General features: G+C 45.5%; 1 protein-coding gene and 2 long non-coding RNA genes across 3 annotated transcripts; all 3 read left to right on the top strand.

Annotated features, from left to right (window-relative positions):
• Positions 1-16,018: 16,018 nt before the first annotated feature.
• LOC148378131 (uncharacterized) lies at positions 16,019-17,682 on the top strand. The gene is made up of 4 exons (XR_015856156.1): positions 16,019-16,196; positions 16,456-16,649; positions 16,774-16,887; positions 17,119-17,682. It is a non-coding gene; the product is annotated as an uncharacterized LOC148378131 (long non-coding RNA).
• Positions 17,683-18,182: 500 nt separating this feature from the next.
• Positions 18,183-18,552, top strand: LOC148378130 (uncharacterized). The gene is made up of 3 exons (XR_015856151.1): positions 18,183-18,236; positions 18,321-18,391; positions 18,528-18,552. It is a non-coding gene; the product is annotated as an uncharacterized LOC148378130 (long non-coding RNA).
• Positions 18,553-18,884: 332 nt separating this feature from the next.
• On the top strand, positions 18,885-19,925 carry LOC148378129 (janus kinase and microtubule-interacting protein 3-like). The gene is made up of 4 exons (XM_088367995.1): positions 18,885-19,087; positions 19,299-19,361; positions 19,448-19,546; positions 19,632-19,925. The coding sequence occupies exons 1-4, from the start codon at positions 19,019-19,021 to the stop codon at positions 19,923-19,925; spliced, it is 525 nt and encodes a 174-aa protein (XP_088224121.1). The 5' UTR covers positions 18,885-19,018.
• The last annotated feature ends 3,693 nt before the right edge of the window (positions 19,926-23,618 follow it).

The following is a 23,618-nucleotide window of genomic DNA, read 5'->3' as shown; positions in this document are numbered from 1 at the left end:
TGTTTCTTCAGGGGGGAAAAAAATTGGAGTCACCGGTGAGTACATTTTGCATTTAGCTCTGCTTTTCTGCTTCTGTCTTCAAGTGTGTGGCATCCTGCGATCAAAGATTCAGCCAACCCCAAAGCGGTTGACCTCAACGTCCCACCACCATGCCTACCAGAGCAGGTGACATGATGCTTTGGACATCCTTCCGTCTCAGATGCCCAAAAGTACTCTTTGCCACATCTGCGGCAATACGGTGTCTTTTCAAAGGTGCAAATAAATCCAGCGTGGGCGGAACACGCACGTCTTCGGTTTTTCCCGCTTTGTTTGTGTGACAGCTGTTGTGAAAATTTTATACAAATAAAGTTGTATAGTACAGGTTTGGCCAAGCCGCAACTCCCGAACCGCATGCGGCTCTTTTATGTTCATATCAACATTTGTGTGTGTGTGTGTGTGTGGGGGGGGGGGGGGGGGGGGGTTGTGCGTGTTGGCTTCACTTGAGTTCAATTTGGTATTTTGGTCATAAGCGCATGTGGTGAAATTCCACAAAGTAGGATGGGCAAACACATTTCTTTAAACTATGAGTGTCAATTGGGCTCTCGAAATGGCAGGGAAAAGATGCACAGCAAAACGAAAATACGTAGATGAACACAGGACGTTTTAATCAGAGTGGGAAAGTTTCTATTTTTTGTTGAACGTGATGGCAAACCATTCTGCCTGATATGTCAGACCTCAGCGCATTTCAAAGATTCAAATCTTCAGCGCCATGCACTTCAGCTCACTCCATGCTAACATTGATCAGGCGTCGAACCCGCAACATCATGCTTAAGAGGTGGCCATGCTAACCAGTGCGCCATTATGTCAACGCATAATAACTAAGTCTACTGATCAAAACAGCGGTTACTATATGACGTCGCTACGTCGTGGTCACGTGACGCAGACAAGACGTCAATGGACGTGGGCAGAGTTAACTTGTTTAAAAGGGAGTGGGCAGAAGAAATATTTAATTTATTTAAATCTATTTTGAGTGCACACCATTATGCCAATGCATAACAACTGTAAATCTACTAAACAAAACAGCGGTTGCTATTTGACATCTGCCACGTCGTGGTCACGTGACATACGTGACGTCGATGGGCGTAACTTTCGCCGGAATTCAAATCCGCGGGGAGAGTTAACTTGAGAGTGGGCAGAAGAACTATTCAATTTATTTAAATCTATTTGGTGTGTGCGCCATTATGTCAATGCATAACAACTGTAAGTCTACTAAACAAAACAGCGGTTGCTATAGGACGTCTGCCACGTCGTGGTCACGTGACGCGGACGTGACGTCGACGCCTACTTTACATCCCACCGATCACAGGACCCCTCGGCTGCATAACCGTGCCCCCTTCCCAACCAATCGGATTTGCTATACGCGAAAACGACGCCAATGGAAAGAGCTTCCGCCCAAATTTAAATCCGTGGGCGTGGCTCGCAGCAGGAAGTAGGAAAATGGCGGCGATGTTGACAAAGACACGGCGGATGGTAACATACGACTAACAAGAGAAATATTTTTATTTTCTGCTTGCAACTGGACCGTCCAGAGCGTACACGGTAAGTACAACTCATCGTTTTTAAAAAGAAGTACTTTTGTTGCCCTGAAAAGCGAGTGAGCGTGGCGTTTGTGGGGGACGTCGAATTTCGACGATTCTTTCTGGTCAACGGTTGTAAATGATTGTGTTGATTAAAAAAGAAAACTTGATGTAACTCTACTTTTAACTGCCGTTTCAGATAGATTTGGAATTGCATCACATCCAATTTTGCCTAGAGCGTACACGGTAAGTAACACTCGTTGTGTTTAAGGAGATTTACGTTTGTAATAGCAGAAGTGTAGCCGCGTTGCGTTGTACGTGTGAATGTTGGTCCAGGCGAAATGTTAATGTTTAATTTCATTCCTTTAGGTTCCACGGTGTTTGTTGGCTGCAAGTTTTCCACTGCAAGAAGAGGCTCATATCATTGACCAGGAGCGAGCTACAATGGTGAGTAGCCATAACATTTATGTTAAACACTTCCTATTTCATGTCTAACAGTACTTGATTTAACAAATAACCATAAATAAATACAGTGTGGGCACTGAAGTTAACATATGTGATTATACTGCCTAATCTGTCACCGAGTAGATTGTTGCAAAGTAATATAAGATCCAAAGTTGTAATTCAGAATAGTTTTCAAAAGAAGGCCATTAGAATTATATACAAGTCTGATTACCCTGAACAAGCTATTAATTAAATCACAAATTCTTCAATTCAAAGATTTGGTAGATTATCAGACAAATAATGTCTAACAGTAATTGATTTAACACATCACGATAAGTAGATTGAGTGTGGGCACTCTCAAGTTAACATATTTGATTATACTGCCTAATCTGTTACAGAGTATGTTGTTGCCAAGTAATGTAGAATAGATCCAAAGTAGTAATCCAGAATAGTTTTGAAGAGGCCATTAGAATAATAAACAAATCTGATTACCTTGAACATAATAACAAGCTAAGTGTTTAATATGTCCTATGAAGTCAAAATTGGGCACCATCATGTGGTGAAATTTGGAATTGCATCACATCCAATTTTGCCTGGGAACAAACAGATTAAATAAATCTTAGTTTTGAATAAGCCACTCCTTCTCAAACAAGTAAACTCTGCCCATTTCGCGCAGTAGATGTTCTGTTAATATCTAGTATTTATACAAAGTCATAATTTAAATTGCTTTCAACCTTCATTCATCGGTTCAACCAACATTACTCGCTCTTATTACCAACTTGTATTGATTTAACTAAGCGTTTAATACTTCCTATCAGGTCTCAAGGCAAGATTTGGCAAAATACAGTTTCAGCAAATCCAATTTTGCCAGGGAACAAAAATAGATTAAATAAACTAAATAAGTCTTCTTCCCATTAAATAAATCAGAAAAGTCTGTCTTGTAACCAGTCCTCTTCAAACAAGTAAAGTCTGCCCATTTTGTGCCGTAGATTTTGTGTCTATGCCTAGTATTTAAACAAAATCATAATTTAAACGACTTCTTTCCTTCATTCACTTTGGAAATTTGGAATTGCAGCAAATCGAATTTTGCCAGGGAACAAAAATAGATCAATTAAACTAAATAAGTCTTCTTCCCATTAAATAAATTAAAAAAGTCTGTCTTGTAACCAGTCCTTTTCAAACAAGTAAAGTCTGCCCATTTTGTGCCGTCGATTTTGTGTTAATGCCTAGTATTTATACAAAATCATAATTTAAAGGACTTCATTCCTTCATTCACTTTGGAAATTTGGAATTGCAGCACATCAAATTTTGCCTGGGAAGAAAAGTAGATTAAATAAATTTAATAAGTCTTACTACTTCCCATTAAATAAATTAAATACGTCTTACTTGTTCCCACTCCTTTTCAAAACAGTAGTTTAAAACGAGGGCCCTTCACTCAATCTTTAACCTCAACCCCGCACGTTGTGTTGTATCTGTGAATGTTGGTTGTGGCCAAATGATAGTTTTCTTTCATTCGTTTAGGTTCCAAGAAAACTTGATGTAACTCTACTTTTAACTGCCGTTTCAGATAAGCGGGTATTACGTCGCAGTCATGTGCCGCGGATATGACGTAATTGCCCGAACCTCCGCCAAAATTCAAATCTGTTGGCGCGATGGCCGTGAGCCACTGAGCAGCGACGATTATCAACGGAAATATCTTTATTTTCTGCTTGCAACTGGACCGTCTAGAGCGTACACGGTAAGTAACACTCATTGTGTTTAAGGAGATTTACGTTTGTAATAGCAGAAGTGTAGCCGCGTTGCGTTGTACGTGTGAAAATTGGTCGAGGCGAAATGTTAATGTTTAATTTCATTCCTTTAGGTTCCACGGTGTTTGTTGGCTGCAAGTTTTCCACTGCAAGAAGAGGCTCGTATCATTGACCAGGAGCGAGCTACAATGGTGAGTAGCCATAACATTTATGTTAAACACTTCCTATTTCATGTCTAACAGTACTTGATTTAACAAATAACCATAAATAAATACAGTGTGGGCACTGAAGTTAACATATGTGATTATACTGCCTAATCTGTCACCGAGTAGATTGTTGCAAAGTAATATAAGATCCAAAGTTGTAATTCAGAATAGTTTTCAAAAGAAGGCCATTAGAATTATATACAAGTCTGATTACCCTGAACAAGCTATTAATTAAATCACAAATTCTTCAATTCAAAGATTTGGTAGATTATCAGACAAATAATGTCCAACAGTAATTGATTTAACACATCACGATAAGTAGATTGAGTGTGGGCACTCTCAAGTTAACATATATGATTATACTGCCTAATCTGTTACAGAGTATGTTGTTGCCAAGTAATGTAGAATAGATCCAAAGTAGTAATCCAGAATAGTTTTGAAGAGGCCATTAGAATAATAAACAAATCTGATTACCTTGAACATAATAACAAGCTAAGTGTTTAATATGTCCTATGAAGTCAAAATTGGGCACCATCATGTGGTGAAATTTGGAATTGCATCACATCCAATTTTGCCTGGGAACAAACAGATTAAATAAATCTTAGTTTTGAATAAGCCACTCCTTCTCAAACAAGTAAACTCTGCCCATTTCGCGCAGTAGATGTTCTGTTAATATCTAGTATTTATACAAAGTCATAATTTAAATTGCTTTCAACCTTCATTCATCGGTTCAACCAACATTACTCGCTCTTATTACCAACTTGTATTGATTTAACTAAGCGTTTAATACTTCCTATCAGGTCTCAAGGCAAGATTTGGCAAAATACAATTTCAGCAAATCCAATTTTGCCAGGGAACAAAAATAGATTAAATAAACTAAATAAGTCTTCTTCCCATTAAATAAATCAGAAAAGTCTGTCTTGTAACCAGTCCTCTTCAAACAAGTAAAGTCTGCCCATTTTGTGCCGTAGATTTTGTGTCTATGCCTAGTATTTAAACAAAATCATAATTTAAACGACTTCTTTCCTTCATTCACTTTGGAAATTTGGAATTGCAGCAAATCGAATTTTGCCAGGGAACAAAAATAGATCAATTAAACTAAATAAGTCTTCTTCCCATTAAATAAATTAAAAAAGTCTGTCTTGTAACCAGTCCTTTTCAAACAAGTAAAGTCTGCCCATTTTGTGCCGTCGATTTTGTGTTAATGCCTAGTATTTATACAAAATCATAATTTAAAGGACTTCATTCCTTCATTCACTTTGGAAATTTGGAATTGCAGCACATCAAATTTTGCCTGGGAAGAAAAGTAGATTAAATAAATTTAATAAGTCTTACTACTTCCCATTAAATAAATTAAATACGTCTTACTTGTTCCCACTCCTTTTCAAAACAGTAGTTTAAAACGAGGGCCCTTCACTCAATCTTTAACCTCAACCCCGCACGTTGTGTTGTATCTGTGAATGTTGGTTGTGGCCAAATGATAGTTTTCTTTCATTCGTTTAGGTTCCAAGAAAACTTGATGTAACTCTACTTTTAACTGCCGTTTCAGATAAGCGGGTATTACGTCGCAGTCATGTGCCGCGGATATGACGTAATTGCCCGAACCTCCGCCAAAATTCAAATCTGTTGGCGCGATGGCCGTGAGCCACTGAGCAGCGACGATTATCAACGGAAATATCTTTATTTTCTGCTTGCAACTGGACCGTCTAGAGCGTACACGGTAAGTAACACTCATTGTGTTTAAGGAGATTTACGTTTGTAATAGCAGAAGTGTAGCCGCGTTGCGTTGTACGTGTGAAAATTGGTCGAGGCGAAATGTTAATGTTTAATTTCATTCCTTTAGGTTCCACGGTGTTTGTTGGCTGCAAGTTTTCCACTGCAAGAAGAGGCTCGTATCATTGACCAGGAGCGAGCTACAATGGTGAGTAGCCATAACATTTATGTTAAACACTTCCTATTTCATGTCTAACAGTACTTGATTTAACAAATAACCATAAATAAATACAGTGTGGGCACTGAAGTTAACATATGTGATTATACTGCCTAATCTGTCACCGAGTAGATTGTTGCAAAGTAATATAAGATCCAAAGTTGTAATTCAGAATAGTTTTCAAAAGAAGGCCATTAGAATTATATACAAGTCTGATTACCCTGAACAAGCTATTAATTAAATCACAAATTCTTCAATTCAAAGATTTGGTAGATTATCAGACAAATAATGTCTAACAGTAATTGATTTAACACATCACGATAAGTAGATTGAGTGTGGGCACTCTCAAGTTAACATATATGATTATACTGCCTAATCTGTTACAGAGTATGTTGTTGCCAAGTAATGTAGAATAGATCCAAAGTAGTAATCCAGAATAGTTTTGAAGAGGCCATTAGAATAATAAACAAATCTGATTACCTTGAACATAATAACAAGCTAAGTGTTTAATATGTCCTATGAAGTCAAAATTGGGCACCATCATGTGGTGAAATTTGGAATTGCATCACATCCAATTTTGCCTGGGAACAAACAGATTAAATAAATCTTAGTTTTGAATAAGCCACTCCTTCTCAAACAAGTAAACTCTGCCCATTTCGCGCAGTAGATGTTCTGTTAATATCTAGTATTTATACAAAGTCATAATTTAAATTGCTTTCAACCTTCATTCATCGGTTCAACCAACATTACTCGCTCTTATTACCAACTTGTATTGATTTAACTAAGCGTTTAATACTTCCTATCAGGTCTCAAGGCAAGATTTGGCAAAATACAATTTCAGCAAATCCAATTTTGCCAGGGAACAAAAATAGATTAAATAAACTAAATAAGTCTTCTTCCCATTAAATAAATCAGAAAAGTCTGTCTTGTAACCAGTCCTCTTCAAACAAGTAAAGTCTGCCCATTTTGTGCCGTAGATTTTGTGTCTATGCCTAGTATTTAAACAAAATCATAATTTAAACGACTTCTTTCCTTCATTCACTTTGGAAATTTGGAATTGCAGCAAATCGAATTTTGCCAGGGAACAAAAATAGATCAATTAAACTAAATAAGTCTTCTTCCCATTAAATAAATTAAAAAAGTCTGTCTTGTAACCAGTCCTTTTCAAACAAGTAAAGTCTGCCCATTTTGTGACGTCGATTTTGTGTTAATGCCTAGTATTTATACAAAATCATAATTTAAAGGACTTCATTCCTTCATTCACTTTGGAAATTTGGAATTGCAGCACATCAAATTTTGCCTGGGAAGAAAAGTAGATTAAATAAATTTAATAAGTCTTACTACTTCCCATTAAATAAATTAAATACGTCTTACTTGTTCCCACTCCTTTTCAAAAAAGTAGTTTAAAACGAGGTCCCTTCACTCAACCTTTAACCCTATTTATTCACCTTCTAGGCTAAGTGTTGAAGGCTAAGTGTTAAAGGCTAAGTGTTAAAGGCTAAGTGTTAGAGGCTAAGTGCCAGAGGCTAGGCGCCAGAGGCGAGTTTTTGTGGGCTGAAGTTTTAGTGGGGTTAGTGTGAATACAATCCAAAAGAATACAACAGAATACAATACAATAGAATATAATACATAGATTAAATTCAATAGCTCTTACTACTTCCCATTAAATAAATTAAATACGTCTTACTTGTTCCCAATCCTTTTCAAAAAAGTAGTTTAAAACGAGGGCCCTTCACTCAACCTTTAACCTCAACCCCGCACGTCACATTGTGTTGTATCTGTGAATGTTGGTTGTGGCCAAATGATAGTTTTCTTTCATTTGTTTAGGTTCCACGGTGTTTGTTGGCTATGTTTTCCACTGTCAGAAGGATGAAAATACAAAGTACAACGCTTGGACGTGGGCGAAGACGTCACCGGTGAGTCCTTCCTTCCTATTTATTTACCTTCTAGATGCTAGAGGCTAAGTGTTAGAGGCTAAGTGTTAGAGCCTAAGTGTTAAAGGCAACACAATACGAACAACACAACACAATACGAACAACTCAACACAATATGAACAACACAATATGAACAACACAACACAATACGAACAACACAACACATTACGAACAACACAACACAATACGAACAACACAACGATACTGCACTGAACAACACGATACCGCACTGAGAAACACGATACCGCACTGAACAACACGATACCGCACTGAACAACACCATGCCGCACTGAACACCATGCCACACTGAACAACACCATCCCGCACTGAACAACACCATGCCGCACTAAATAACACCATGCCGCACTGAACAACACCATGCCTCACTGAACGACACCATGCCGCACTGAAAGACACTATGCCGCACTGAACGACACCATGCCGCACTGAAAGACACCATCCCGCACTGAACACCATGCCGCACTGAACAACACCATCCTGCACTGAACAACACCATCCCGCACTGAACAACACCATGCCGCACTGAACAACATTATGCCGCACTGAACATTATGCCGCACTGAACAACACCATGCCGCACTGAACAACACCATGCCGCACTGAACAACACTATGCCGCACTGAACAACACCATGCCGCACTGAACAACACCATGCCGCACTGAACAACACCATGCCGCACTGAACAACACCATGCCGCACTGAACAACATTATGCCGCACTGAACAACACCATGCCGCACTGAAAAACACCATCCTGCACTGAACAACACCATTCCGCATTGAACACCATGCCGCACTGAACAACACCATCCCGCACTGAACAACACCATCCCGCACTGAACACCATGCCGCACTGAACAACATTATGCCGCACTGAACAACATTATGCCGCACTGAACAACACCATGCCGCACTGAACAACACCATGCCGCACTGAACAACACCATGCCGCACTGAACAACATTATAACGCACTGAACAACACCATCCCGCACTGAACAACACCATGCCGCACTAAACAACATTATGCCGCACTGAACAACATTATGCCGAAATGAACAACACCATGCTGCACTGAACAACACCATGCCGCACTGAACAACACCATGCCGCACTGAACAACACCATGCCGCACTGAACAACACGATCCCGCATTGAACACCATCCCGCACTGAACAACACCATGCCTCACTGAACAACACCATGCCGCACTGAACAACACCATGCCGCACTGAACAACACCATGCCGCACTGAACAACACCATTCCGCACTGAACAACACCATTCCGCACTGAACAACACCATGCCGCACTGAACAACATTATGCTGCACTGAACAACACCATGCCGCACTGAACAACACCATGCCGCACTGAAAAACATTATGCCGCACTGAACAACACCATGCCGCACTGAACAACACCATCCCGAACTGAACAACACCATGCCGCATTGAACAACACCATGCCGCACTGAACAACACCATCCTGCACTGATCAACACCATCCCGCACTGAACAACACCATGCCGCACTGAACAACACCATGCCGCACTGAACAACACCATGCCGCAATGAACAACACCATCCCGCACTGAACAACATTATGCCGCACTGAACAACATTATGCCGCACTGAACTACATTATGCCGCACTGAACAACATTATGCCGCACTGAACAACATTATGCCGCACTGAACAACATTATGCCGCACTGAACAACACCATGCCGCACTGAGCAACACCATGCCGCACTGAACAACACCATGCCGCACTGAACAACACCATGCCGCACTGAACAACACGATACCGCATTGAACAACACCATGCCACACTGAACAACACCATCCTGCACTGAACAACACCATCCCGCACTGAACAACACCATGCCGCACTGAACAACATTATGCCGCACTGAACAACATTATGCCGCACTGAACAACACCATGCCGCACTGAACAACACCATGCCGCACTGAACAACACCATGCCGCAATGAACAACACCATCCCGCACTGAACAACACCATGCCGCACTGAACGACACCATGCCGCACTGAACAACACCATCCCGCACTGAACAACACCATCCCGCACTGAACAACACCATTCCGCACTGAACAACACCATGCCGCACTGAACAACATTACGCTGCACTGAACAACACCATGCCGCACTGAACAACACCATGCCGCACTGAACAACACCATGCCGCATTGAACAACACCATGCCGCATTGAACAACACCATGCCGCACTGAACAACACCATCCTGCACTGAACACCATGCCGCATTGAACAACACCATGCCGCACTGAACAACACCATCCTGCACTGAACAACACCATCCCGCACTGAACAACACCATCCCGCATTGAACAACACCATCCTGCACTGAACAACACCATGCCGCACTCAACAACACCATGCCGCACTGAACAACACCATTCCGCACTGAACAACACCATTCCCACTGAACAACACCATCCTGCACTGAACAACACCATCCCGCACTGAACAACACCATCCTGCACTGAACAACACCATCCTGCACTGAACAACACCATCCTGCACTGAACAACACCATGCCGCACTGAACAACACCATGCCGCACTGAACAACACCATGCCGCACTGAACAACACCATGCCGCACTGAACAACATTATGCCGCACTGAACAACATTATGTCGCACTGAACAACACCATGCCGCACTGAACAACACCATGCTGCACTGAACAACATTATGCCGCACTGAAAAACACCATGCCGCACTGAACAACACCATCCCGCACTGAACAACACCATGCCGCATTGAACAACACCATGCCGCACTGAACAACACCATGCTGCACTGAACAACATTATGCTGCACTGAACAACACGATCCTGCATTGAACAACACCATGCCGCACTGAACAACATTATGCTGCACTGAACAACACGATCCTGCATTGAACAACACCATGCCGCACTGAACAACACCATCCTGCACTGAACAACACCATCCTGCACTGAACAACACCACCCCGCACTGAACAACACGATCCCGCATTGAACAACACCATCCCGCAGTGAACAACACCATGCCGCATTGAACAACACCATGCCGCACTGAACAACACCATGCTGCACTGAACAACATTATGCTGCACTGAACAACACGATCCTGCAATGAACAACACCATGCCGCACTGAACAACACCATCCTGCACTGAACAACACCATGCCGCACTGAACAACATTATGCCGCACTGAACAACACCATGCCGCACTGAACAACACCATGCCGCACTGAACAACACCATGCCGCACTGAACAACACCATGCCGCAATGAACAACACCATCCCGCACTGAACAACACCATGCCGCATTGAACAACACCATGCCGCACTGAACAACACCATCCTGCACTGAACAACACCATGCCGCACTGAACAACACCATGCCGCACTGAACAACACCATGCCGCACTGAACAACATTATGCCGCACTGAACAACATTATGCCGCACTAAACAACATTATGTCGCACTGAACAACACCATGCCGCACTGAACAACACCATGCCGCACTGAACAACATTATGCCGCACTGAACAACACGATCCCGCATTGAACAACACCATCCCGCAGTGAACAACACCATGCCGCATTGAACAACACCATGCCGCACTGAACAACACCATGCTGCACTGAACAACATTATGCTGCACTGAACAACACGATCCTGCATTGAACAACACCATGCCGCACTGAACAACACCATCCTGCACTGAACAACACCATGCCGCACTGAACAACATTATGCCGCACTGAACAACACCATGCCGCACTGAACAACACCATGCCTTACTGAACAACACCATGCCGCACTGAACAACACGACGTCGCACTGAACAACACGACGCCGCACAGAACAACACGACGCCGCACAGAATAACACAATACCGCACAGAACAACACAATACCGCACAAACAGTTTTAGATAATATTACGTCGCAGTCATGTGACGCGGACATGACGTCAATAGGCGGAACTCACGGCAAAATTATAATCCGTGGGCGTGGCTTGCAACAGGAAGTAGGAAAGCGGCAATTCTGGCAAACAAGACACAGCGGTTAGTAACACGATGACTAACAAGGCAAATATTTTTGTTTTCAGCTTGCAACTTGACCGTCTAGAGCGTACAAGGTAATTACAACTGTTTTTTTTTAGCCCTGAAAAGCGAGGGAGTGTGGCGTTTGGGAGGAATGTCGAACTCGGCGTCTGCTTCCAGCCACAGACGCCAAATTTCGACGATTATTTCGACTGGTCAACGGTTGTAAATTATTGCGTTGACTAAAAACTTTATTTAACTCTACTCTTAACTTTGCCGTTTCAGATATGCGGGTATTACACCGCGGAAATGACGTCAATAGGCTGAACTCTCGCCAAAATTCAAATCTGTGGGCGCAATGGCCTTGAGCGAGACACCGGATACAAACACGACGATTATCAACAGAAATATCTTTATTTTCTGCTTGCAAGTGGACCGTCTAGAGCGTACACGGTAAGTACAACTCATTGTGTTTAAAAAGATTTACGTTTGTGTAGTTTGCGTTGCGTTGTATCTGTGAATGTTGGTTGAGGCTAAATGTTAATGTTTAATTTCATTCCTTTAGGTTCCACGGTGTTTGTTGGCTGTATGTTTTCCACTGCAAGAAGAGGCTCGTATCATTGACCAGCAGGAGCTACAATGGTGAGTACCCCTTTCGTCTTCCATTTATGTTAAACACTTCCTATTTCATGTCTAACAGTACTCGATTTAACAAATAACCATAAATAAATACAGTGTGGGCAGTCACGTTAACATATGTGATTATCCTGCCTAATATGTTTATCACAAATATGTCACTAATCACTAATATGTTTATTTGTTTATCACAACACCTTTGGACCTTCAGCAATCGATTATTTCCCTTCATCTACATAGAGACAGAACGATGGTGTCTTAAACATCTCATTCATTTCACCAAATAACTTCACGCAGGTGGATAACGGCCGTCTCGGTCACGCTATGTTGCGTGATGCAGTTTTGAAGAACCAAATGCATTTATTCAATGAATAAGTCAAGCTAGTTCTATGTTTATGATGTTGTAAGTTACGGTACCGATTGAAGTTGAGTTCGAAGCCAGTGGAAAACAGCGCTGCGTTTGTGCTCTCCAGGTACAAATGTTGTGATCTCTGACTGACGACCGGGCGAGACTCGAGTAAGAGATGTCCAAACGAGCTCCGGCAGGGCGGGCCAAGGCGGAGCGAACGGACGCCCTTCAGGCCGCCAATGACGAGCTGAGAACCAAACTGATGGACGTCCAGTTAGAACTTCAGCAGGAGAAGAACAAGGTGAAAACCTCAACAGACAGACACTGCCTGCCTCCCTGCCTGCCTCCCTGCCTGCCTCCCTCGCTCCCTCCCTCCCAGTTTTCCCGATGTAGATTAGACATGCGTGTGCCATGACTGTGTCAGCCTACATCAACAAATGCACCGAGGACGTCAGCACCACTAAGAATATCATCACCCGGGGCAACCAACGACCCTGGATGACTGAGGAGGTACGTCAAACGCTACGAGCGCGGAACTCTGCCTTCAAGTCTGGCGACAAGGAGACACTGAGGACAGCGAGAGCCAACTTGAACCGTGCCATCAGGATAGCGAAGCGAGACCGCAGTCGAAAATTTCAGGATCGTTTCCACGACGTCAAAAACATCAGGAGTATGTGGCAAGGCATACGGGCGATTACAGACTACAACTCACTCTCCCCCCCCCCCCCCCCCCGGTGGGTGTAGTTGATGCTGACTTTCTAAATGGTCTAAATAACTTCTTTGGGAGGTTCGAGGCACTAAACGGCACTCCAGCAGTTAAAACTGTCCCCCATCAGGAAGAGGAGGTACTCTGCCTTGACTCCGCCGATGTGTTGAAGACCCTGAGGAGAGTCAACCCCTGTAAGGCCCCTGGCCCCGACAACATTCCTGGGCGTGTGTTCAGGGAATGTGCAAGTCATCTGGCTGGGGTCATCACAGACATTTTTAACACCTCGCTGGGCCAAGCCACAGTGCCGGCGTGCTTTAAGACTGCCTCCATCATTCCGGTGCCGAAGAAACCTCAAATCACCTCATTTAATGATTACCGGCCTGTTGCACTGACTCCGGTTATGATGAAGTGCTTCGAAAGGCTGCTTAAAGGTCACATCGTTTCCAGACTCCCCCTATTATTTGACCCGTTCCAGTTTGCCGACCGGCAAAACCGCTCCACTCAGGACGCCATCTCCTCCGTTCTTCACCTGAGCCTGGCTCACCTGGAGGAGAAGAACACCCATGTGCGGAGGCTGTTCCTGGACTTCAGCTCAGCGTTTGACACCATCATCCCACAGCATCTGGTAGGAAAATTGGAACACCTGGGCTTCAACACCCCCCTTCGCAACTGGCTGCTAGACTTCCTCAGCAACAGACCTCAGTCAGTCCGGGTCGGACAGAACACCTCTGATGTCATCACCCTCAGCACAGGCTCCCTTCAGGGCTGCGTCCTGAGCCCCCTGCTGTTCACCCTGATGACACACGACTGCGTCCTCAGGTTCACCACCAATCACATCGTGAAGTCAGCAGACGACACAACGGTGGTGGGGCTCATCAGAGACAACAACGACCTGGACTACAGAGAGGAGGTGGAGCAGCTGGTGGGCTGGTGCAGAGAAAACACCCTGATCCTGAATGAGGAGAAGATGAAGGAGATCATCGTCGACTTCAGGAAAAAACAGCCTCACCACGCTCCACTGATCATCAACAGCTCAGCTGTGGAGGTGGTCAGCACCACCAAATTCCTGGGGGTCCACATCACAGAAGACCTCACCTGGACTATGAACACTACGGCACTGGTCAAGAGGGCACAGAAGCGCTTGTACTTACAGCGGAGGATGAGGAGAGCCCACCTGCCCCCACCCATCATGAGGACGTTCTACAGGAGCACCATAGAGAGCATTCTGACAAGCTGTCTCTCTGTGTGGTGTGGAGGCTGCACCGCCTCCGATTGGAAGAACGTGAGGAGAGTGGTGAGGACAGCAGAGAGGATCATAGGGGCTCCTCTTCCCTCCATTCAGGACATTTCATCTCAGCGCTGCATGTCCCGTGCCCGTAACATCATCAATGACCCATCACACCCCCACCATGGACTGTTCTCCCTGCTGCCCTCTGGGAAGAGGTTTGCAGCATCCGCTGCAGGTCCACCAGGTTCTGCAACAGCTTTTTCCCTGCTGTCATCAGACTGTTGAACACTAGAACTGTTGAGCTCTAAACTGAACTCTGCATCACACATTCACAGAACTGTACTTTATGACACTACGGACCTCTATCTTGCACTATCTCGCACTACCAACTTTACTGAACTTGTATAAACCCTTTAAATAGAAGTTTAATACATGGTTTAGCATTCCTCTGCACACTCTTGAATACTGTTTTGCCTACTTGCACTATTGCATAATTATCACTGCTGCACTTTATACTTATTTTTAATATATATATATATATATATATATATATATATATATATATATATATATATAGTATATGTATATATATATATTTTCATAGGATATGTTACTTCTATTCAACTGCAATATCACTACTTTGTTGTAAGACGTATGCAACGGAATTTCGTTTTGTATGCACCATGTGCAGACAAGATGACAATAAAGTTTGTCTAAGTCTAAGTCTAAGTCATGTCAGGTCAGCTGTCTGGAGAGAGAGAGAAGTCAGGACCTGCGGGCGGAGCACCACCGTGCCACCGCCGCCATGACGGAACTCAAAAGCAAACTCCATGAGGAGAAGCAGAAAGAGTTAGCCATTACCAGGGAGACATTACTGCGGCAGCATGAAATGGAGCTGATGAGAGTGATCAAAATCAAAGATGGAGAGATCCAGCGACTGAATGCCTTGGTCCTCAGCCTGAGGGACGGCTCCATGGACAAGGTGATCCGCTCTATCCGTGTCTGACTATCCGCACGCCACGTCGGGCTTCGATGCGGCCGCTACCGTATTGTGTAGCTTGTCCCCAGTAAGCGTCGCGGCGCTCCGTTGCGGTCTCAACGGCCTGGTGTGGCGCAATGTCTGCTCAGGTGAGGAGGGGGGGCGCTTTGCTGGCGGAGGTGGAGGAGACGCGGCGGTGTCGGGAGACCGAGCGGTGTCGCCTCCACCAGGAGCGCGGAAGAAGCCCTGGCAGCGGCCCAGCAGGCCTGGCAGTCCCGAGCGGCCGAGCTCCGATCGGCTCATCACCAGCATCGGGAGGAGCTGAGCCGAACCAAGAGAGACTGCGAGAGGGAGATCCGCCGACTGGTAGGACTGATCAGATGCGCGGTGCGTGGCTATGTTCCCAATTTCGTTGTATACCTGCAGTGCAATGACACCTAAGGCATTCTATTCTATTCTATTTCACAAGAAGAAAATGTCCGGTTGCTCGCTTCGCTTTTGTCACAGCAAAGGTGTTCCAGTCGATTCAAGAAAAAAAATTGGCCGGTTGCTCTCTTTGTTTTTGTCACAATTCTGGCAAATGAGTTTGCCCGCCTGCCTGAGCGCTCCCCGTTTGTACATCCAGACGGATGAGATCAAGCTGAAAGACAGAGCGGTTAGTGTTTTGGATGAAGCCCTGGGGCCGGCCACGTCCACCGCCTTCAGCTGCAGACTCAGGCTGCCGAGCAGCAGATCGCTGCCCTGAGGGATTCCCAAAGGGCGGGCCTAAACTACCCTGGAAGTGGGGTCAACGCCGCTACTAGCAATCCTCTTCATTGCGTAAGCCACCTCATCACACACTTGCAGTACGCATGACTTAGTTCGTTGCTGGAGGAAGGTAGCACAAAAACAGTTTTGAACTTTGAACGAGTGCTTGTGTGTGTGTGTTGCGGGGCGTTTTCAGTCTCAGGAGGATCGGGACACGTGACGGTTTCATCTGAAAATCGCTGAGCTCAGCGCAGTCATCAGGAACCTGGAGGATCGAAACGCCCTGCTTTCTGAAGAGCGCAATGAACTGGTAATTTATTGACGGCACGCTTGAAGGTTTGCGCTACGTTTGATGCGCGCCATCCAGCGAGGCACCCATTGCGCTTGCTTATTAGTTGAGCGGCGCGTCGAGTCGGTTGCCTGGTAGATGTCTTTTATTGGGAGCCAAAGCCACGATTCCGTTCAAACCGATGCAAAAGGAATGGATACGTTCTGGCCCGCGTGTTGTGCGTCTTTCACATCCCGCACTTCATGCTTGCAGCTAAAGCGACTGAGAGAAACAGAAAGCCAGTTTCTGCCACTCCTGTACAAAAACAAACGCCTGAGCAGGAAGAATGAAGAACTCTCGCTGGTGCTGTGTCGCCTTGAAAACAAAGTGCGCTTTGTCACCCAGGAGAACGAGGAGATGGCAAGCTTGGTAAGTCGACGCGGACAACGGCGGCGTGCCAACAGAGTCCACTGCATTTGTGTTCCACAGAGAAGGCCTAGTTCGCTCAATGACCTGGACCGCGGTTGCGGCCAGCAGGACGGTGAAATGGAGTTCCTTCAAGTTGTGGAGCAGCGGCACATCATCGACGACTTGTCCAAGGTCTTCAGGCAGGCGACTCGGTGCACGTACGGCAGCGCCACGCTCGCTCGCTGTCGCCAGGAAATCTTTTCCGTCCAAAGCTTGGCCGGCGGCCGCCATCCAAAAAATTGGCCCCCTTAAATTCCGACCTTTCAAGCAGGAGCATTGTGCGCACGCGTTTGAACACGCTTTAGACTTGTTTTGCCGTTTTCAGCAGCTCAAAGCTCCCGTTTTGTCAGCGCCTTTGCCACTCGCTGTGCGCTGAAAACGACGGACTTGCCCGGCTGCTCAGCCCGTCAACCATGAGCCGCGAGCGCGACATCATTGTCCGTAGGCAGCTAGTGGCAAAATGCACCCTGTTAGAGTTGCGCTCGCTCCAACTTATTTTGCAAGAACCACACGGGAGACAAGTAAGTTCTTTTGGACACCTGCAGGTGGAGAGTCCATCCGTTGTACGAATGAAGTCTGACTCTCGGCTCCTGCACGAGCATTTTAATTAAGAGAAACAGGGTGGGTGTAAGAGTGGATTGAATAGAGGAAGCCCTTGACCTCTAGTCAAAACATAGCAAGGGGTGTTTTACGACTTTGTGTAGGAAGGGATAAGCGATAGGGATAAATAAGGGATAAATAATATTATTTATTACAGGTTGCAGTCAAAGTCAAAGCAACATAATGATACGATAAAGATAATCTGGAAAACCCTGACACACCCTGTAGTTGTCACTTTTGGAAAAGACGAGCGTCCCTCCAATCATCGCCGGTGACGTGTTTTTCAGGCTCTGGAGACAGGAGCTCATGTCAGAAATGTCATTGTGAGTCGCGTTTGTTTCTGCGCCGGAGCCGTTCGTTCCCTTTGCATCCAAAGAATCTCAAAGGCGGATTATTTGTGTCGACAGGAGAGAGATTTGCTGCTACGATACCGACGTCGAGAATCTCTGAGGAGGAACAAAGCGTGAGGTCCTGCAAGGTGAGTCTGTTTGTTTGCGGCTGCTTGGTGTTGCGCAAGATGAAATGGCCTTTTTCTCGCTATCGTTCCTCTCGTCGATTCATCGTGAGGTGTCGCTTCAGTTTGTTCAGAGAGATGTTTGCTTCCGCGCCCGCAGGTCATCGAAACATTTTACGGCTACGACGAAGACGTGTTGGTGGACTCGGACGGATCGTCCTTGTCTTTTCACACCGACAGAACCCCCGACACGGAACCCGAAGAGGTAGCCCGCCATTTCTGCCAGCGTATTGGCACCAAACATTCCTCTTCAGCCTGGAATCGGACTCGTCTTTGCGTCGCGGGTGCTTTGTCGCCGGTCTGACTGATTCTGGTACTAGTGCTGTGTTGCATTGGTGTGTGCATGAAGAGGCGGAGCTTCGCTACCGCCAGCTGACGCAAGAATATCAAGCGCTGCAACGAGCCTACGCTCTGCTAGCCCAGACCAGCGAAGGGGACTACGACGCCGAGAAGGAGATCAAGGTGGCGCCCCTTCCCGCAACCCCCGGCCGGGTCGCAGCCTCCCCGTTCTCACCCAGCCTCGGGTGTTCTCTGGTCTGAAAGGAGGAGGAGGAGCCTCCCTCCTCCTCCTTTCAGACCAGAGAAAAGCTGATGGTAGAAATGGGTCACTATCAAAGCAGAGTAGCAGATCTGGAGTCAGCGCTGAAGCAACAAGGACAGGTAAGCTCATCAATGAGCACACCTTTTTCTCAGACAAAATAGCTACATTCTTCAGTCACTCATTCGTCTGGCATTACTGGACCAACCCCCCCCCCCGAATGTGGCTGGGAAAATGCGGAGAAAAGCAAATGTCATTTTCCAGTCAACCAAAGAATTTGTGGATGAAAATGACACAACATTCCAAAGCTGTCCACGCGTTTGTCTCTTCTAGAATGTCAAGTGGGTGGAGGAGAAGCAGCTGCTGCGTCAGAGCAATCAGCAGTTGGCCGAAAAGGTGACGGAAAGAAAGGCGCTGGGCGGAGTCGCTTGGCGTCACACCCGTCGGGAAGCCCCGCAGATGAGGTCTGACTGTCTTTTCAGGTCAGGCGGATGGAGGCGGAAGAAGCGCGTCTGAAAGAGCACATCCAGGATATCCGAGACCAAAACGAACTGCTTGAGTTCCGCATCCTGGAGCTGGAGGTGGGAAGACTCGCACAAGCGTGTTGAGGCCAGAGATGTGACGGACGGACGGACGGACGGACGGATGCATGCCTCTGCCTTTCAGGAGAGGGAGTGGCGCTCCCCCGTCTTGAAGTTTCTGCAAGTCCGTTTCCCAGACGGCCTCAGCCCTTTGCAGATCTACTGCGAGGCCGAGGGCGTGAGCGTACGTAAGGCGTCCCTCGCAACCCTAACCTTAACCCGAGGTCCCAGAACACCTTACATTGCTCCTTGCGCCTTTCCCCCGGACATCGTCATCAGTGATCTGATGAAGAAGCTGGACATCCTGGGCTATAACGCCGTAAGTGTATGTCGAACTCCTTATGTTCGCACTCCACGAGACTCGGCGGCTCAAATGTGACTTTTGGAAGGCTTTGCGCTGAAAGAAGCTTGTTGACGCTGTGCCTTTGGGCTCTTCTATGTTCTGCAAGCAGAAGGGCTACCTGGATGAAGAGTTGGACTTCAGGAAGTGTTCCATGGACCAGGCTCATAAGGTAAGCCTCCCTCAAATCTCCCGCCGGACCACTGATGGACGAGGATTGCGGCCCAGAGGATCCTGGAGCTGGAGGCCATGTTGTACGAGGCGCTACCGCAGCGGGACTGCCCCGCCACGGACGGCGAAAAAGCCAGCCACGCTGGCGTGAATGACGTGCTGACGGCGGATCAGAGAGAAGAGCTTAGGAGCGCCGTGGACCAATGGAAGCGAGCCCTGATGTGCGAGTTGAGGGAGCGCGACGCTTGCATCCTCCAAGAGAGAATGGATCTGCTGCACAGCGCGCAACAGGTAAGGGCCCAAAGCCAGCCCGGCACTTACTTGCACGCTTACTGGCTTTTGAATGCCACTTTCCATTTGTCCGTCCTAGAGGAACAAAGAGCTGAAAGAATTCATCGAAGCTCAGAAGAGACAAATCAAACAATTGGAGGAGAAGTTTCTGTTTCTCTTTCTATTCTTCTCCTTGGCCTTCATTCTGTGGCCCTAACACCAGCTGGTGAGTGAGCTCCAGCGGCACCGCACTCGACACCTCCGATACACTGCCAGCCGGTCTCAGACGTTGGCAGACGCTCCGATGCCAACGTATACCCCCCGCCACGGTGACAGAGGCACCGCGTCACACCGGCGCTCATCCAATCAGAAGGCAGGAAAAGCAAATTCACATGCAGGGCACTTTTGAACCAGAAGAGAGCGCCACAAAAAACGGTTGTTGCCCCAAACGCGCACTAAAAAGGGTCAGAATAACAAGAGTCCCACTGGCCAGCCGGGGCCACCCGTCCAGCTGTTTCTTCAGGGGGGAAAAAAATTGGAGTCACCGGTGAGTACATTTTGCATTTAGCTCTGCTTTTCTGCTTCTGTCTTCAAGTGTGTGGCATCCTGCGATCAAAGATTCAGCCAACCCCAAAGCGGTTGACCTCAACGTCCCACCACCATGCCTACCAGAGCAGGTGACATGATGCTTTGGACATCCTTCCGTCTCAGATGCCCAAAAGTACTCTTTGCCACATCTGCGGCAATACGGTGTCTTTTCAAAGGTGCAAATAAATCCAGCGTGGGCGGAACACGCACGTCTTCGGTTTTTCCCGCTTTGTTTGTGTGACAGCTGTTGTGAAAATTTTATACAAATAAAGTTGTATAGTACAGGTTTGGCCAAGCCGCAACTCCCGAACCGCATGCGGCTCTTTTATGTTCATATCAACATTGTGTGTGTGTGTGTGTGTGTGGGGGGGGGGGGGGGGGGGGGTTGTGCGTGTTGGCTTCACTTGAGTTCAATTTGGTATTTTGGTCATAAGCGCATGTGGTGAAATTCCACAAAGTAGGATGGGCAAACACATTTCTTTAAACTATGAGTGTCAATTGGGCTCTCGAAATGGCAGGGAAAAGATGCACAGCAAAACGAAAATACGTAGATGAACACAGGACGTTTTAATCAGAGTGGGAAAGTTTCTATTTTTTGTTGAACGTGATGGCAAACCATTCTGCCTGATATGTCAGACCTCAGCGCATTTCAAAGATTCAAATCTTCAGCGCCATGCACTTCAGCTCACTCCATGCTAACATTGATCAGGCGTCGAACCCGCAACATCATGCTTAAGAGGTGGCCATGCTAACCAGTGCGCCATTATGTCAACGCATAATAACTAAGTCTACTGATCAAAACAGCGGTTACTATATGACGTCGCTACGTCGTGGTCACGTGACGCAGACAAGACGTCAATGGACGTGGGCAGAGTTAACTTGTTTAAAAGGGAGTGGGCAGAAGAAATATTTAATTTATTTAAATCTATTTTGAGTGCACACCATTATGCCAATGCATAACAACTGTAAATCTACTAAACAAAACAGCGGTTGCTATTTGACATCTGCCACGTCGTGGTCACGTGACATACGTGACGTCGATGGGCGTAACTTTCGCCGGAATTCAAATCCGCGGGGAGAGTTAACTTGAGAGTGGGCAGAAGAACTATTCAATTTATTTAAATCTATTTGGTGTGTGCGCCATTATGTCAATGCATAACAACTGTAAGTCTACTAAACAAAACAGCGGTTGCTATAGGACGTCTGCCACGTCGTGGTCACGTGACGCGGACGTGACGTCGACGCCTACTTTACATCCCACCGATCACAGGACCCCTCGGCTGCATAACCGTGCCCCCTTCCCAACCAATCGGATTTGCTATACGCGAAAACGACGCCAATGGAAAGAGCTTCCGCCCAAATTTAAATCCGTGGGCGTGGCTCGCAGCAGGAAGTAGGAAAATGGCGGCGATGTTGACAAAGACACGGCGGATGGTAACATACGACTAACAAGAGAAATATTTTTATTTTCTGCTTGCAACTGGACCGTCCAGAGCGTACACGGTAAGTACAACTCATCGTTTTTAAAAAGAAGTACTTTTGTTGCCCTGAAAAGCGAGTGAGCGTGGCGTTTGTGGGGGACGTCGAATTTCGACGATTCTTTCTGGTCAACGGTTGTAAATGATTGTGTTGATTAAAAAAGAAAACTTGATGTAACTCTACTTTTAACTGCCGTTTCAGATAGATTTGGAATTGCATCACATCCAATTTTGCCTAGAGCGTACACGGTAAGTAACACTCGTTGTGTTTAAGGAGATTTACGTTTGTAATAGCAGAAGTGTAGCCGCGTTGCGTTGTACGTGTGAATGTTGGTCCAGGCGAAATGTTAATGTTTAATTTCATTCCTTTAGGTTCCACGGTGTTTGTTGGCTGCAAGTTTTCCACTGCAAGAAGAGGCTCATATCATTGACCAGGAGCGAGCTACAATGGTGAGTAGCCATAACATTTATGTTAAACACTTCCTATTTCATGTCTAACAGTACTTGATTTAACAAATAACCATAAATAAATACAGTGTGGGCACTGAAGTTAACATATGTGATTATACTGCCTAATCTGTCACCGAGTAGATTGTTGCAAAGTAATATAAGATCCAAAGTTGTAATTCAGAATAGTTTTCAAAAGAAGGCCATTAGAATTATATACAAGTCTGATTACCCTGAACAAGCTATTAATTAAATCACAAATTCTTCAATTCAAAGATTTGGTAGATTATCAGACAAATAATGTCTAACAGTAATTGATTTAACACATCACGATAAGTAGATTGAGTGTGGGCACTCTCAAGTTAACATATTTGATTATACTGCCTAATCTGTTACAGAGTATGTTGTTGCCAAGTAATGTAGAATAGATCCAAAGTAGTAATCCAGAATAGTTTTGAAGAGGCCATTAGAATAATAAACAAATCTGATTACCTTGAACATAATAACAAGCTAAGTGTTTAATATGTCCTATGAAGTCAAAATTGGGCACCATCATGTGGTGAAATTTGGAATTGCATCACATCCAATTTTGCCTGGGAACAAACAGATTAAATAAATCTTAGTTTTGAATAAGCCACTCCTTCTCAAACAAGTAAACTCTGCCCATTTCGCGCAGTAGATGTTCTGTTAATATCTAGTATTTATACAAAGTCATAATTTAAATTGCTTTCAACCTTCATTCATCGGTTCAACCAACATTACTCGCTCTTATTACCAA

The sequence above is a fragment of the Syngnathus floridae genome, unplaced genomic scaffold, assembly GCF_059516105.1.
Source record: "Syngnathus floridae isolate MCC-2025c unplaced genomic scaffold, RoL_Sflo_1.0 HiC_scaffold_63, whole genome shotgun sequence".
NCBI classification, from domain to species: domain Eukaryota; kingdom Metazoa; phylum Chordata; class Actinopteri; order Syngnathiformes; family Syngnathidae; genus Syngnathus; species Syngnathus floridae.
This window is presented reverse-complemented; position numbering and strand designations above follow the sequence as displayed.